General features: G+C 46.4%; 4 protein-coding genes across 4 annotated transcripts; 2 read left to right on the plus strand and 2 right to left on the minus strand.

Annotated features, from left to right (window-relative positions):
* Positions 1-2,370: 2,370 nt before the first annotated feature.
* LOC27208222 (ras-related protein Rab-35) lies at positions 2,371-3,267 on the plus strand. Its single transcript, XM_016183831.3, has one exon. The coding sequence runs from the start codon at positions 2,456-2,458 to the stop codon at positions 3,074-3,076; it is 621 nt and encodes a 206-aa protein (XP_016038803.1). The 5' UTR covers positions 2,371-2,455; the 3' UTR covers positions 3,077-3,267.
* Positions 3,268-4,462: 1,195 nt separating this feature from the next.
* On the minus strand, positions 4,463-9,507 carry LOC6725604. Its single transcript, XM_016172778.3, has 5 exons — positions 9,164-9,507; positions 6,367-9,099; positions 5,959-6,300; positions 5,198-5,899; positions 4,463-5,140 (listed from the first exon to the last, which is right to left on the minus strand). The coding sequence occupies exons 1-5, from the start codon at positions 9,210-9,212 to the stop codon at positions 4,749-4,751; spliced, it is 4,218 nt and encodes a 1,405-aa protein (XP_016038804.1). The 5' UTR covers positions 9,213-9,507; the 3' UTR covers positions 4,463-4,748.
* Positions 9,508-9,622: 115 nt separating this feature from the next.
* On the plus strand, positions 9,623-12,754 carry LOC6725605 (FAST kinase domain-containing protein 5, mitochondrial). The gene is made up of 2 exons (XM_002106576.4): positions 9,623-11,676; positions 11,936-12,754. The coding sequence occupies exons 1-2, from the start codon at positions 9,868-9,870 to the stop codon at positions 12,023-12,025; spliced, it is 1,899 nt and encodes a 632-aa protein (XP_002106612.1). The 5' UTR covers positions 9,623-9,867; the 3' UTR covers positions 12,026-12,754.
* On the minus strand, positions 11,770-16,199 carry LOC6725606 (mitochondrial ornithine transporter 1). Its single transcript, XM_016172777.3, has 4 exons — positions 15,879-16,199; positions 14,646-15,318; positions 12,821-12,926; positions 11,770-12,552 (listed from the first exon to the last, which is right to left on the minus strand). Exons 1-4 carry the CDS (start codon positions 16,185-16,187, stop codon positions 12,261-12,263), a joined length of 1,380 nt encoding a protein of 459 aa, XP_016038805.1. The 5' UTR covers positions 16,188-16,199; the 3' UTR covers positions 11,770-12,260.
* Between the last annotated feature and the right edge of the window lie 125 nt (positions 16,200-16,324).

Below are 16,324 nucleotides of genomic sequence, written 5' to 3' on the forward strand. Positions count from 1 at the left end.
ATTAGCGTCTTTGTTTGCTATGTGATCGCATTTTCTGATCGCACTTTTTAATTTTTTTTTTACAACTTACCTTATATTGTCAGCCACAAACAATTTGAAAACGCGAAAACTGTCGATGACCGATAAGCACTTGTCGATTACCGATTAGCGAACGTACACTGCGTTTTGACTTCTCGAATTGGAAAGAAGCTTCTGATTTTGCACCTTCTTTTTAGCCCTTCCATTTCGAAATTCAGGTTTTCTTGACATACCCCCATACCCGCCCCATTTGTCATGTTGTTCTTGTTGTTGTTGTAAAGTGCCATTGTGTCGTGTCGTCGATCTCATTCGCAAATTATCTTTGTTTGCGAAATTGTAATTGTTTTTGCCGTGCACAATTCAGCAAGAAACCGAAGAAAAGGGCTGCTCTCGAAGTCGCATTACCCTCTGATAGTTATTATTTCTTCAACTGCGATCTTGACCATCCCAAAAATATAAAAGAAACAAAATCACTCGAAAGAACTGTAAGTAAATATATGAAAATACACAGCTAATTAAATTATAACATTTTCAGGTCGGGAAATAGATTATCATAGTCGACCTCAAAAGATCGATGCGTACCATCGATCATTATTTTACAAATGCCCTCAAGAGATCGATGATTTTTTTCTCAGTGTATGTGGAGTGCTCAACAGCGGCAGCTTCACTATTGTTGTACTCGATAATGGCTTTTCTGTTCACTTTTTTACTCGTCCCCAAAAGCGGGGCGTGTTCGTTGCTTTGTGCCTTTGTTTTGCTTTGTTGGTGCTGCCTTAGCTATTATTTTTGTTTTATTATTTTATAATACCTTGACATAGGGTATTTAAATATTAGGCAGAACTTCAAATGACCTATCCGCAAGGTAGAAGGTACATGCACTATTTCTGTTCTTGATAACTTTTCAACACCTTTCCGGTGATTACTGAGATTTTCAGTGTTTGTAAGGTAAGTTTAAAAAATGCAATTTTTTTTGGGTAAAGAACCTACGGATCTCGACAACCTATGGACCTACAAATACACTACCTGTAAACTTATTTCTGGACCGTGTCCCAGTAGCAACACATTGAAGTATGCTCTGAGTCTGAGTTTCAGATTGCGATTCCTATTCCGATTCTGGGTTTTGTGTGGGTTGCGGATTGCCGCCGCGGCGACTGTCAATAAATAGTTTGCTTTTCGCTTTTTACTATTGTTTTTATGTTTTGCCTAACAATAAACGATGGGTGAACAACAAATGAAACACATGAAAGCGAAAATAGCAACTAAAACAGCAGTTCAATTAACTGTTTTTGTGAGAAATGAAAGCAATCAGATTTCGATTATAGACCAAAGTGTAGGGCATAACTTGATAGCTAACTCTCGACTGGCATTACATACATTTTTTTTTTAGTTCTGTGTCTCCTACTTACGCTATGAATCTTTTGAATTCGCCTGACAATAGCTTTCAAATGGTGAGTGCCATTTTCCTATTCACTTTCGACGGAGAATGAATGACCGACCGCACAATCGTCCGATTAAGTGGCTCATTAGGCGCCGAGGAGGTCATGTGAGCCATTTAGGCAAATTGCATAAGCGATCCGATCCACTCAAGTGCTGTGCTGTCCCAGCACAATTACACGCCGTACAATGGGCGCTCGTAGACGAAGATATTGTGGCAGAGCACACCTGTGATGGAAACACCACCATTCCCCCTCGGTAGACTAATGGAATTTTAACGTTACGAAATGGCCAGCTAACCAAAACCACCCACTGGAATCCAGCATCCAAGGACCAGGATTAATGCGAACGTGGGGCGCATGTTGCTAATGTATCTCTTATTAGCGGACATACGCATTCCCATCCCTCATTCTCGTTCCCGTTCCCCGGCTCATCCTGCTCATCCTGCCCATCCTGCTCATCCCCCAGTGTCCTGCATCCTGTGTCCTCGGCTAATCCAGTGGAAACATCATTTTGAGCACCTGTTTAATTGCGTTAATCACCAGGAGCAAACATTATTGCCCGCGCCATCAGATGGCGGAATGATTACGACTGGGGTCCTCGGACCCTGATTTCCACGCTTTTTTTCGCCCTCAGCACTTTGACCTTTATCCTGGATCCTTGGGGTCGGGGTAATGCTAATTTTTATGTACTTTTTCTGGCACGCAGCTGGATGGAAGTGTCGTTGTTTTGCCTTGGGACCTTAATATTCCTATCTTTAGTCACATAAAAACATTATCACAAAAAGGAGACTAAGTCCAATATATGGGACATAGAAGTTCTTTGTTGTGTACCGATTTCAAAATAAGTTCAAATCCCAATTGATGGGATTTTACATTTCGTTAAACATTTAACATTTTGTTAAAACATCCTCTCCCAGAAAAAAAAGACCAGAACAAGCCAAGCTAAAATTGCCACTACCTTCAATCGAAATTTATACTTATTAAACCGAACCGAATTGACGATGAGCAACTTCCAGTACCTGTTTAAGGTTCTCATCGTGGGTGACACCGGCGTGGGCAAATCCTCCCTGTTGATGCGTTTCACAGAGAACAAATTCCTCGAGAACTACATATGCACGGTGAGCTTGGATATCAGGGCGAGCTACGTGGAGCTGCTCGAGGGTAAGATGATGCTGGAGGTCTGGGACACCACCGGCGACGAGCGCTTGAAGTCGGCGATGCCGGCCTTTTATCGTGGTGCCCATGGCGTACTGCTCGTTTACGACATAACGTCGTCCAAAAGTTTCGAAAACATCGGTGGCTGGCTGAAGGAGATAATGCGCATGTGTCCGGATAAGCTGAACGTCGTGCTGGTGGGGAACAAGTGTGATGATCTGGACCATCGCCAGGTGGACCCTGAGCAGGCCTTCCAATATGCCCGTCGTCGGGGATTCCACTCTGCTGAGGTTTCCGCCAAGAGTGGCGAGAATGTATATAACTTATTCCGTTCGTTGACATTTGACATGCACGATCGTATTGTGCGTCACGGGAGGTTCGAGGACATTAGAGAGCTACCGGATGAACCAATTAATCCAGCTGACACAGATCGCCAGGGGGGCAATGACCCCAATACCTGCTGTTAAGCAGCGCGACTTCATTTGACATTTTTATCGTTAATACATTTTACAATTTCTATAACACAATAGCACAACAAGCTCCGTAAACTTCTTGCCTAATGCAAAAGTCAAATATTTGTAATGTGAAACGGGAAGTTTGCGAAAAATTAACATAAATAAAAGTTTCCCAGTTTGAATGCAGGTGGATAGCGCATTTTGTTTTACAAATTCAACGATATATGATGATGTTCACTTTTGCACAAGTATTTTTATTCCCATCGAAGAAATACTGATTATTTATTACCAAATGATATTATCCAACGGGAATTTACCCTATAACTTGGCCAAAAAAGGTGGCACAGCTAAAGTAAAGACTGTTTTGTACGGCCAATAAACATAGCTTACTATCCCTATCACTGTTTTTATGATTCCCAAAAATAAAAATTCTAACAAATTTTCGCATTTTCGATAAGGGGTACCATCATCAAAATTTGCGAAAATTGGCAAAAAAAATGAATTTCCAATTTTGAACACAGGTCGATAGGGAATTTTGCTACGAATTCAACGAGGTGTGACATTCCACTTTTGGACAACTATTTTTATTGCTATTGAGAAAATACTAATTATTTTTTAGGAAAAAAAAACCAAATAATAATATTGCAAAAATTCGAATATTTAAAAACGGGGTTTTCTCCATAACTTGGCTAAAAACGTTATCACCGCTATCATGAAGACTGTTTTGTGCTGCTAATAAGCATAGCTAACTATCCCTATCACTACTTTTATGATTTCAAAAAATAAAAATTTTACCAAATTTTTGCATTTTTGATAAGGGGTACCATCATCAAAATTTGCGAAAAATAGCAAAAAATTTGAATTTCCACTTTTGAACACAGGTTGATAGGGAATTTTGTTACGAATTCAACGAGGTATGGCATTCCAATTTTGGACCTCTTTTTTTGTTGCTATCGAAAAAATAGTCATTATTTTTATCAAAAAATTGCAAAAGAAAAAATCTGATATTTTCCTTAAAATTTGGCCAAGAAAAGTGGTATATTTAAAAATGTAACCGTTGTGTACTGTTTGTCATTTCGAAAGAAATGTTGGAGGATGTGTAACTGCGTTTTACGAAAATCCTTCAATTATTATATCGTCAAATAGTTTGCCCATTCCTTTGTCCTGGACAATCAACCCCCGTGTTTTACGTGCGCCTTATTATCTAGCCCCTCCTCCAGGAACTTGGCAATCAAATCTTTTCGCAATTGCACGCCCCAATTTACTCGGGCTTACTTTCATGTCTTGGGAGAGGCCATATAAGTGGGCGGGGCCTGCTGGCCGACAAATGGGTCCAAAAAATCAAAGGACCTTGCCCTCATCGCTATCGTCATACGACTTTAAGTGGGATAGAGCGTCTAACATTAAATACTGTTTATTATTGCATAAGTTTCAGTTTGGTATTACAACTATGAAAATCTTAAATGCAATAGTCCCAGTGTAAAACATCATATGTAAGTTGACTTTTGCCATTTATTCAAGTTATTCTAAAGGGCTCTTAACAAAAAAAAAAAAAAAAAACGTCATTTCAATGTTATGCACATAATAATAAATAAGATGTTTTCTGTGGCAATGAAGTGTGTCAATGGAACGGCGAAAGTTCTTACAGAGAATGCTTAAGCTACGTGTGCCAATGATTCGAGAGCTAAGGCGGTGGCGGATTTGCCTTCTTGGCGTATTTAGAGAACAGCTGCGTCATCTTGCCAAGCAGTGCATCCTGACTGGCCGTCGACAAGTTACCGACGGCGTATGACCAGTTCTTCACCACGAGATCCGGACTGCAGGTGGACAAATTGATCTCAGGCAGGAACTCCAGCGGTTTAACTTCCTCAGTGTTCTTCGCAAGCGATTTGTTTAACTGGTTGAGCTGCTGTGGCGTGCGGACTGTTAGCTGGGCGTTCGGCTTCACCTGCTTATAGATCTCCGACATGTGGTGCAAGTACTTGTGGCCCATTGTACATTGATTGTTTGGATCGGCCATCTTCAGATTGCGCATCTCGCGCAGAGCGTACTGCAGACCAAGGCGGCAGTCGGTCACTGCAAAATATGTAGTTTTAATCAAATGTCTAAAGTGACTTATTTGAAAACGATTACCTGTGGCATTCAACTCCTTTGATACGCGAACCCAGGCGGTTCGCTTGTCCAGAGTGCTCGCCCGCTCGTAGGTGTTTGGTTGGCTACGTAGTTGCTTACACAACTCAAACGCCTCAATGGGGGATAGATTGGGGCAGGTGTCATTTCTCGCTGGGGTCGACCGCTTTCGGGCGGTCGAGATATTCTTGTCTTTATGAGACTTGACGGTGGCGTTTGACGCTGGCTCGCTTTCGCTTGTCTCTTTGGGCACGGAAACGCCATCAGGTACAGGAATAGGTTGGGCATCGGGTGCCGAAGCCGGAGCCGGAGCCGGAGCTGGAGTAATTTGAGTGAGCGTAGCAACACTTCGCACGCTATTCAACTTGCCGGTAAGCAAGCGCTTGGCCTCCTCCGTCTCCCATGGCATGGGTTCTTTGGTAAGGCCCGTTAAAAGGCTGGTCGGTGCGGATTTGGTCTTATCGGTAGGATCGGAGGACGTTAGAGCCTCGTACATGCTGCAGCGCTTCACCTCCTCTGATATCTTGTTGTGCACTATATAGTAGTAGGGCTCGAGCGGATGGTAGCGCACATTGACCAGAAACCTGAGTTGCTCCAGTGCCTGCCACCAGTTATGTGGCCAGGGATTTTCGATGCCGCGCTCCAGATCATCCAGGTATGTGCGGAAGGCGAACTTAAACATTGACCAAATATCCCGATGATTGACTGCAAAAGAACAGAAAATTACTAATAAACTATTGGCTTATAAAATTGATTAAACATACGATTTGGGAATTTAAGGCGGGCCTCCCGCCACACCTCCTGCTTCTCCTGATTCGTTAACTGGGGCGAAGCTTGAGCATCTTCGCCAGGTCGCGGCTTGCGCAAATCGCTGTAGAGATGCTCGTGCTTCGCGAAGAAGCGTATTACTGCCGGCAATACGTCCTTGTGCTTCAACCACTGGTACTTTAGCGCTATCTCGTCAAATTTGCCAAACAAGCGATTCGATTTTTCCCACACTTTTACGCTGGCCTTAAACGGGCGCATCAGTTCCGACATCGGCGCAATCATAGGGAACACACTCATGTTGCTCGCCAAAAATTGCCAGCATGCGCGCAAAGCTTCCTCTGCAGGAGAAAAGAAGATTAGTAACGTACGAGCCAAAGCTTACTCCGAGCAAAAGTTACTCCTACCTGGCATGTGAAACTTCTTGGCGATAGCCTGCCAGAACTCAACGCACTTGTCCGCCAACTGTGGATTATCGTTGTGCAGCTGCGGCACAGCCATCACCTCGCGGATCAGCGTCGCCGTCCTAACCATATTAAGATTATACCGAGTAGCCTGGTTGCAGCACCAAATTTGCAATACATTCCCAGTGGTGGCATTCTCGTGCAGACACACGGTTATGTCGCCGAGCGGCAATTGCTCCGGCTGACTGCCAAGAGATGCGGATCCGGCTGCAGTTGCTTCCTTAGCTGACTGCGATGCTGTTGTTGCCTTGGCTACAGTCGGCAATTTGGCTGGTGTTGCCACTGGTGCTGATATGTTATCCATGTCCACTGTTTCTAGTGCTGCTCCCACAGATTTAGCCTGGCTTGCTAATGTGCCCCGTATTGTGGCATATTTGTCAGATGCAGCTTGTGTTGCAGATTTAGGAAATAATGGTGTTTTACGTATGACTCGAGTTTTTTGTCCAGTGGCGGTTGGTGGCGTAGGTACAGGTAGCTCAGTTGCTGGTTCTGCTGCAGGTTTAGCCATCCTGGTTGCTGTAGGTACTGCTGCCGGTACGATTGGTTGATATTTTTTGGGGTTTGCTAGTGTTGTTGCTGGCAATTTGGACTTTGTTGGTATTGTTTTTGCTCTCGCTGGTTCCCCAGGTGGTGCAATAGGAGCAGCTGCAGGCGAAGATGTGGTTGACAGTGATCCCATTGGCTTGCTGAACGGCTGGTGTATTTGTACCATAGGAGCTGCAGTGGGTGTTGGCAGATTGCTTTTAGCAGTAATATTCGATTGTGTTGTTATTGGTACAAAATTGGGCAGTGTATGTTGCGTAGGTGGTGAACGTATTGACGATGGATTTTGTGATCTAAGCGTTCCGCTTAGCAGGTCTACCTGTGTCGATACTGGCCCTCCGTATACCCTGTCTTGAGTTTGAGCTGGATTGGTTGGATTCGTCGTTCGAATTACAGTGCGGGGGACTACTGGTGCCATTTGAGGGATACTGGGCATTTGAGTCTTCGTATGGAGCTTAACCTGTAAGCCAGGAATCTGTGGCTTTGCATTTAAGCCCGCCATCTGATTGGTGGTGACAATGGGGGACACGCCCGTTCCCATAGCTCCCGCCGCCTTGGACGAAATTCGTACGTTGGGCGAAAGCTTTGGGGGTATCTTATATGCCGAGCTCACACTGATGGCGGACGTGATCTTGGGAATCACAAACGTGGTGTGAACTTGATCGGTCGATACACTCGAACTGACGCTGTTGGTTGCGGCGGCGGATGTGTTGGTAATGGCTGGCCCAGAGGACCTCCTGACATTGGGGAAGGTGGGGCCAATGCTTGTGGCAGTGCTTGCACTGTTAGAAATGCTTGTGCTGCTGCCTTTTGTGGTGGGCGGATAGACAATAGCCAATGGCATACGTGCCAGCGCCTGTATTTTGGCCGGAGGCTCCCCCGCCAATGTTATGGCGCCGTTGGCAGTGCGCTTTAGTGCGGGACGGGCCGTGGAATAAGAGGCAACGTGCGTTAGGGCTTGACTTATGGAGCCCTCAAAGAACCACTTGTCTTGCAGCTGATAGCCGGATAAGCGCATGGCCTGCAATTCGTGGTAAAAGGCGCGCAGCAACAGCCAGGTGACCTCGCAGCGCTCGTGACCGCTCATCACTTCCATGCCGACCTTCTGCCAGAGCTCGTCGTAGCGCGGCGGTTTCACCTTTTTGTACAGTGAGTCCTCCGTCAGCTGAACTAGTTCTGGCATGCTGCGCATCGTGTTGATCAGCGCCACCACGCTGTGGAAGTGCTCGATGGGCTCGTGCCAACCGTTTTGCAGGTACTTGGAAGCCTTGCATACGGTGCCGCGCATGCGCTGTATGTGCGGTTCCATAAAGTCCATCAACCGGCACAGCTCCGAAGTGCCGATATTACGTGGGCGATGGATTAACTCCCATTCGTAGCGAGTCTGCAGCTTTAGCCAGCACTTCATCAGCTTGGTGGCTTTGTCATGGACTTCGTTGGAAATGGCACTCCAGATTAGACCGCGATGTCGTGTGTTCTGATAGCCCGTATACGTGGTATCGTACAGAAGGGGATAGGCATTGACTGCCTCTATGAGGCGACGCTGTAACTTGCTGCAACGGTAGTTATAGGTGGGGTCCTCCTCGAGATCAACATCTATGATGTCAACTGGCGGAACCTCCACCAACTCCACATCGGGCAGGGTTTCACTCGCAACCACCTGCTCTGTTTCAATAATCTCTGTCGGCTGGGCCTTGTCGACAATCAGTGGGTATCTGGACACATGGGGATACAGGAAGCGCATCTCCTCCTCGTATTGCATGCAAGGACGCCACGGACGCAGGGCCGCCCGATCGCTTTGGATGGCACTGCGATGAAAGGCCCTTAGACGACGAACATGGCGCTGAAATTTATAGCGCAGCTCTGACCAGGCTGTCATGCAGTTGTCCATATTAGTTGCCAGGCGGTGGGCGATTTTTTTCCATTTTTTCTCCCTTTGAGCGACGTCGTGGAATTTCGGATGCCGGGGGTCATACAATAGCGGCTGGTTGCGTACCAAAGCGATGAGCTGCGTCTCAGCCATATATCTTTGCAGGATGCCGCCATCCCCAGATTCCGGATAAGTGCTTCTGCTGAACGGATTTGGGGCCTTATCGTTATCCACGCGATTCGTCTTTTGACCAATTGTGTCAGCTTTGAGGAAACAAAAACGGAAGTTAGTTGAACGGAAGACCAGGTGACCAACTGTCGGACTTACAAACAATGATCTGGAAACCATTTTCGTTGGCAACAGGCTCCTCCTCCATGTCCTGGACACCTGATAGCGCTCCAATCTTGGGTTAAGCGCGCTCTTTCCCCACACAAACCGTCGAGAATTCTCGAAACGGAGAAACCGGTGGCCAATCCGCTGGAACCACTGCTATATCTTCACTCTTTTGTAGCAAAAAACCACTTGGAGATGGTTTGGGAACAACTTGCAACTACAGGATTATTAATTGCAAGCGTAGATTTCTACGCAAATTAGGTTTCTTGCGACGCCAGAAAGTCGGCGGTTGCAAACGCCAATTGCTCGAGAGTGTTATCGAGCACCGATGCCGTTATCGAAACATTCGATAAATATTTGGATTTGAATTTGTATTGCTAACCATTTTTGTTTTGTGTTTTCCATTACATTTAGGTGTAATAACCTGCATAACCTTATTAAGTTCAAAATTTGTAAAGCCACAGTTTATATGCGACCCATATGGATATCAGTGGACTTATCGATAGCAATCAAGCGCTGAGAGCAGAGTTCTTCGTTAAGTTCTCCCACTTGCGAGCACTACAATCTCTTCGTTCTGGCAACGCCGCTACCAGTCAGCTGTTTAGCCGGCCCGTTTTTCAACGAATGTTTTCATAACGCGTTTTTCATTCAAATTCAATTGAATTGAATTAATTTACAACCAAATATCGCTTCGAAACATGTGGGCAAGAACAAACTGCCTCTGGCGCAGTGTGGGCCGCCTGGGTCGTCTGGGCCGCCAAGTATGCACGACGAGCGTTTCACAAGCGCGAATTTTTGCGGACCGAGAGAATCAGTTCGCCCATGGAATCCTTATGGATTCTCTCAAACCGTATGCAATACTGCGTCCTCGGGACTCCGCCTGGCAGGAGTTGCCCGCCTCTGAAGGCTTCATGCGACCACAGCCAGATGCCAGTGCTGCCGATCTCTATGCAGACTTTTTGGGCCTGGTGAGGCACTGTAACCGCATGAAACTACAGATCAGCGATAGCCTATACGAAGAATTCACCCGTTGCTTCTGTGAGCAACTGCATCGCCTTACGGATGAACAGCTCCTTGGTTCGCTTAGTGCCTTGGCCGAGCTGCCCGTACCGGAATCGCCCAAAGCCAAGAACTACATGGAGATATGGAATACCCTGGACATCGAGTGCTGTCGCCGCATCGAGCGTTGGTCCAGTGAACAATTGCTACTCGTGAGCGATGCCTGGTATCGTCTTGGTCTGGTCAGGATCGGCGAGTACGTGTGGCTGGCGCTGAAGAAGCTGGGCCGCAAGCTGAGAAAGCTGCCGCCTGAGCAGCTCGTTCACTCCATGTTCCTGTGCAATCTGCTGCGCCGACCCGTCTTCGAGATGTTCGATTTCGAGTTGAATCTGGCCCGCTGCGTGGATCAAATGACGCTGCCCGAACTGGGCGTAATGGCCATGGGCTTCTTTAAGACACAGACGCCTATCAGGAATCCGGAACTGCTGACGCAACTCTATCAGCGATTAGACAGCGAGCTGGACACCGTGGAAGACATTGTCCTGGTAGCGCTGCTCAAGGTGCTGCGGTACAGCAGCAAGCTGCCACAAGTGGAGCCGCTAAAGCAGATGCTAAGCGCTCTGGAGTCGCAAGTGGATCGCGTTTCCCTGCTCACGTGCCTCCACATGGCTCTTCTGGGCTGCGAACTGCAAACGTGCAATGATGCACTGGTGGAGCGCATACTGCTGAGATTCGAGCGTGAGTTAGAGACTTCCCGCCTAAAGGATATGGAGCGCATTTGTCTGGTAATGGCCCTTTTCAATATTACTACTAAGTCGGGTGTGGAACGCCGGTTGGCAGAAAGACTGCCCGATTTACTGCGCCAGCGAATGGAGGAGATACTGCGCCATCCTCGCTGTTTCTCCAACTGCCTTCAGTTTCTCACAATGCGTGGTGTTTACGATCTTGAGCTTTTGGGTGTGGCGCTGGAGCCGCGTTTCCTGAAGCATGCGTACCCAAGCGGATTGCCCGGGCGTGAGTACTTCCATTTGGACGGGTTCGCACGCCTCCTGGGGCAGGAATACCAGGGAGCACTGGTTACCGAGAAGCAACGCCTGCAGATGGGCCGCATGTACACGCAGTACATCCCCGATCGGGACGGGCGCTTCAAGCTGAACAGTACCGATCGCATTCTAGTGGAAATACGAGATGCGATCGCCATGATCCACCGTCCCGTGACCTTCAAGCACATCCTGCCGCAATACGATCGATGCGATGTAGTGTTCTGCTACGACCGCCGGCAACGGAAGTCGGTGTCCATAAGTGGTGAGGCCTGTCAGGATTACAGCGGTGAGATTCTCACCCGGAGGCACTTACTAGGTGAGAGGAGGGCTGCGGATGACCAGCTGGTCACCGTGATTATCGTTATTGCCGGCTGGAACAACGTAATCCGCGATAAGGAGCGGTTCACCGGCCAAATGGATATGAAGCTAAGGCAACTGCGGCAATTGGGACATCAGCCACTGGTGGTAAGCTTTTCCTTATTCTATGTTACTTATATTAAAATGAAAACATCCTCATACTTCGAACAGTACGGTCAAGCAAGTGAATGTCTCTGTCTCTTTCATTTTGCATTGAATTTATATCCTTTTTATTCACAAGCTCTCTCTTTCTCTTTTTATACGAAACGAACCTATTTAAATGTACCAATTTTATATATCTCCTTAGACTGCGTGTTGTATTATTATAATTATTTAATTGTCTAATATTTTCCTGCCTTTTCCGCAGATCTATTGGCACGAGTGGCGGGAACTGGAGAACTCAGCTGACCGCCAGGCCTTCCTGAGACGCCGCCTTAGCCAAATGGCAAAAATTTAGCAGGAAATAAAAACGGCAATAGAATTGATATTAGTCAGTCATTAGCATTATCTGAACATTGTACAGGCACAACACTACGATCTAGTAATTATCTAGAAAAAAAAGGAATAATTATCGAATATTTAATAATGACCGCCCGCGGCCGACAACTACTAGCACAGCGTCTTGCTCCCGGATCCCCGCAATCGGATGGAATCGGACCATTGGATCCATTGGATGGCGGTTGAAGGCGTCGTCAGAGGGTGGCGCTCAACGCTCGCTTGGTGTACTCATAGACCACGAACAGGGTGGCCGTGGCTGGAATGGTGCGCAGGACAGATGGCAGCAGGCCGCGGTAGAGTGCCAGGACGCCTTCGCGACGGACTATGTCCGCTCCCACGGCGAACATGCTCTCGTTGAGGTTCTTCACCTGTATGCGGCTCTTAATTACGTCTGCAGGAAACGTCGACGTCCACAGGCAGACGCCTCCAATGGCGCCGGCGATCATCGTACGCAGCGGTCCAATATCATCTTTGGTTTGATCATCCCTGCAAAGGAAAATAAGAATTATGCCAAAGTAAATAACAATTTAACTTCCATTTGAATAGACTAACGAAGATAAAGTTATGCATGTTCCTAAACCATTGTGATTTAGTTTGCTGTCTAGCTAGGGATTTTGTTAAGATATTGTTAAACAAATTTTGTAAATGACTAAATTTAACTATACTGCCAATTTGTATGATAACTGAACGTTTGTTGTTCACTCGTAAACATTAATCTCATTAATCTCAATCTACGGAATTTATTTGTGCTCACCTGCGGAGTATTTCACGAGTTCCCTCGTAGCTGCCGAAGAAAAAGAAGTATCCGGGCATCTCGCGCAGGAAAGTCGAGCTCAATCCTCGATAGAAGCCCTTGATGCCTGCGGTGAAGAGATTAATCAACGGGTTAGGCCATTGTAGTTAAGAAAATAACGGAAATTGACACGTGAGGATTGTGCTATCTATGAACATCAATCAAAGGCGAAACGGAAACGTGCTCATGATCTGCCGACTTGAGGCTGTCAATTGTGGGGCACACATAGGAAAATTTCCACTTGACTGATAGTGGCCCAACCATGTGCATTGCCTGCAACTGCACGTTCCGCTTCCCGTTTTCCGATGCTTTCCAGCTATACTCGTAGTAGTAGAACCCCAGTATACCCTAGATGTGTACAGATCTGCTGTGCGTGGCATGTTTCGAGCTGCTGTTCGATGTGGCTATGATTAGTCTTATCAGTTTCCATAGAAATCCCTATTTCGCTTTTCGCAATCTGCGTAGTAAATACTCAATATTTATGTTTTGGAATATAACGAGAGGAATGCCAGCCTTCCTCGTGCTCGATTAGATTGGATTGACTGGCTTTTTATAGCCTTAGCTGCTTTTCATTGGCTTATGCTTCCTGTTTGTTGCTAAAGCAATTTGGAAAATATTCCAAAAATGCCTTAAAAAGCACTATTTTCAAAATATTTAATGACCCGCAGATTAAGTTTGAGACAAATTAGATCATAAAAAGTTTATAGTTTCGTATTTCAGACGGACAGTAGACCTATTAAACATTTCTGTTACAATTTCTAGGGTATTTGATGAAAAGTGATCTGCAGAGATTATGGTTCTTAAAGATAGCCAACATTGCAACGTTTTCAAGATCGCATTACCCTGGCATTCACTGGCGTAATTGAAGGCCCTGTGTATTGAATGCAAAATGAGTGCTGAAGTTTTGTAATTGAATGAGCGATAAGAAGTTTTTGCCAAGCGATAAGGTCGTCCAAATCGAGTCGCTTCTAATCGCCATTGAAGTTATGTTCGTAAGATCATAACTACACTTATGTATCTGAATTGAAAGTTAAATTAAACCGCCATCGGAACGTCGGTGGATCCGGCAACACCAAGTGGATCCGATCCCCAACCATGTGGAGTGCTTCATTTGTGTGGGTGCGATGCGTATCTGTGTTTATATCGCGCACTGCGATGCGATAATTGTGAATTATTAGGAGGAACAGATCGCCAAAAGCCACGCGGAGATAATCTAATCGGACCGCTCGAGGCACGAGAACAACAACAATGGGTTTCCCGGTTGCCCAAGGCTACGCCCCCCACAAAAGATTCCGGGATAAGTGCGATCGTTGTGAATCATTGTGTGTCAATATATCCATCCATTTAATTTGGGCATTTAATAGTGCCCTAGTACAGTGAAGACACGTAACAGTGAACTGCAAATAGCTTCTGAGTGGACAAGAAACTAATTTTAGATTTATGGGTTTTCTGGTTCATATGTTCCTTATTAACTTTTTAGACTCCATTTTGGTTCAGTTAAGTTTATACATGATGTGCACTGTACTTTCAATTCACTCAGATATGCTGACCATTATTAAACTCAAACGATCATCAGAATCATGATAAATTCAATATGTTTGAAAGGTTATATACGAATGCTTACTCGGACGTAATATGGTCTTTAATTTAAGGAATATAAGTTTTATATAGTTTTTAGTGGTGTAGTGATTAAGAAAATCGGCAAACACTTGTTTGTTTCAGTTCGAAGATACAAAAGTATCTAGATACAAACGTAATTTAATAGATACAAAGCCAGGACACTCACCCTCGGTCCGCCAAATGTAGCGCGTCAGTGTCCAGGGTGTTCGTATGTCCTGCGGATGAGCCGGTTCAACGAAGTGCTTCATCTCGCGCAGCGCCTGCAGCTTGCACTTGATCAGCTCCGTGGGGCAGAGGGTCAGTGTGGAGAAGCAAGCGGCCAGGGAACCGGCGCAGGCGTTCTGCACGGTGGTTAAATCGCCAGCCGTCTCCTTGCCCACGCAGAAGGCAACGAATTTCTGGCATCCACCGTAGGCGGCGAACAGCACCGAGTTCTCGGCCACATTGGCGAATACGGCCGGAACGGAACCGGCGTACAAGCCGCGCAGGACGCCATCCTTGCGGTATGTGCTCAAAAAGCAATCCAACATGCCGCGATATGCCTCCGGAAAGGTCTGCAGCTTGACCTTGACCGTGTCGAGGGGCTGGGACACATACACCTGGGCTGCTCCGCCCAGGGATCCCGCCAGAAAGTCGATCAGACCCTCGACGAAGTTGATGTTGTTGCCCGTACCGCCACCGTGCATGTCTAGACGTCGTACGAATCGCAGGAAACCGCCGACCACGAACAACAGGCCGTCGCGTACCGCTCTCAGCGTCGATTTCACACTGATCGGCCTGTTCAGCCAGCCGCTCTTCTTTTTCTCTCCATCGGTTTCTCCATCTTCCTCTTGTCCCTCCTGTGGGTGGGGATGAGTGGTGGGGTATATGAGCGAGCGGTCCAATAGGGTTGTCAGCTTTCGTTTACACATCGCATGAGGGGAGTGTTCCCAATTCCACGCCAAAAGTGTGGTGGAATTGAAATCACTCATAGATTGTCGCAATATAATTTATTCTATTGTGGGTTTTGTGTGTAATTCGATCAACCAAGGCGGCAGAATAATATTATTTTAATGATCAAATTAATATTCTAAACGAATATCACAATTATATATATGTATACAGATTCCGATGGCCTAATAGATTAACACATAATATTATAAAAACTAACGTCATTTTATATAAGATTTCCATCTGTTAGTCGATATAAATATTTCCATGATCGATAATTTCGATAGGGTCGATTAGCATAGGCTGTCATAATCATTATATAAAGTGAATATTTCTTTTGTGTGCGTGATAGTGTTATACTACAGGTGATCAGTTGATCGATCAGCTACCTATGCTGCCAAATTGATTGCGATAACTGGATCGAAGTGAATGTATCGATAGCTTGTTCGATCGCTTTCGACAACTCTACCTGCAGGGCGCGTTCGTAGGCCTCGATGATTTCGTCGGGCGTCATTATCAGCACGCTGCTACCCGCCTGACTGCTCCCAATTCGGGGGGGCGGCGGGGGCATCTCTTCATCGTTGGGTGGCGGTTCGGGTGGCGCCTCGTCGGTCGGCTCGCTCTTCGGGTGGCGCTGTTTGATCGGTTCCGGTTCGAGGGGGGCCGGCAGCGGTACGAATTCTGTCGCTTCGCTGCCGGCCTCTTCGTTATCTCCAACTTCATTATGGTTGCTGCTTGGCGCTGCGGCGCTGGCGGTGTCCCGCTCGCACTCGCTCATGGGCACGGGCGCGAGAAAGGGATGGGGCGCTGGGTCCGATGGTCGTGCTGTCCCTTTCTGTCCCTGCTCGAGCGATTTCCGGGAGAAAACGGCAAATTTTTGGTGTATGTTAAAATTTGTTATATTATTTTCTGGGT

The sequence above is a fragment of the Drosophila simulans genome, chromosome X (genome assembly GCF_016746395.2).
Source record: "Drosophila simulans strain w501 chromosome X, Prin_Dsim_3.1, whole genome shotgun sequence".
NCBI classification, from domain to species: Eukaryota; Metazoa; Arthropoda; class Insecta; order Diptera; family Drosophilidae; genus Drosophila; species Drosophila simulans.

Bases quoted from the DNA above. Each gene is read 5' to 3' on its own strand.
- LOC27208222 (XM_016183831.3), top strand. From the start codon at position 2,456: ATGAGCAACTTCCAGTACCTGTTTAAGGTTCTCATCGTGGGTGACACC.
- LOC6725604 (XM_016172778.3), bottom strand. From the start codon at position 9,212: ATGGAGGAGGAGCCTGTTGCCAACGAAAATGGTTTCCAGATCATTGTT. The intron at 6,301-6,366 runs GTAGGAGTAACT...TTTCTCCTGCAG, and splicing joins CAAGAAGTTTCACATGCCAG to AGGAAGCTTTGCGCGCATGC. The intron at 5,900-5,958 runs GTATGTTTAATC...GTTCTTTTGCAG, and splicing joins CCGCCTTAAATTCCCAAATC to TCAATCATCGGGATATTTGG.
- LOC6725605 (XM_002106576.4), top strand. From the start codon at position 9,868: ATGTGGGCAAGAACAAACTGCCTCTGGCGCAGTGTGGGCCGCCTGGGT. The intron at 11,677-11,935 runs GTAAGCTTTTCC...CCTTTTCCGCAG, and splicing joins TGGGACATCAGCCACTGGTG to ATCTATTGGCACGAGTGGCG.
- LOC6725606 (XM_016172777.3), bottom strand. From the start codon at position 16,187: ATGAGCGAGTGCGAGCGGGACACCGCCAGCGCCGCAGCGCCAAGCAGC. The intron at 12,927-14,645 runs GTGAGTGTCCTG...TCTTCACCGCAG, and splicing joins CTACATTTGGCGGACCGAGG to GCATCAAGGGCTTCTATCGA. The intron at 12,553-12,820 runs GTGAGCACAAAT...TTTCCTTTGCAG, and splicing joins ACTCGTGAAATACTCCGCAG to GGATGATCAAACCAAAGATG.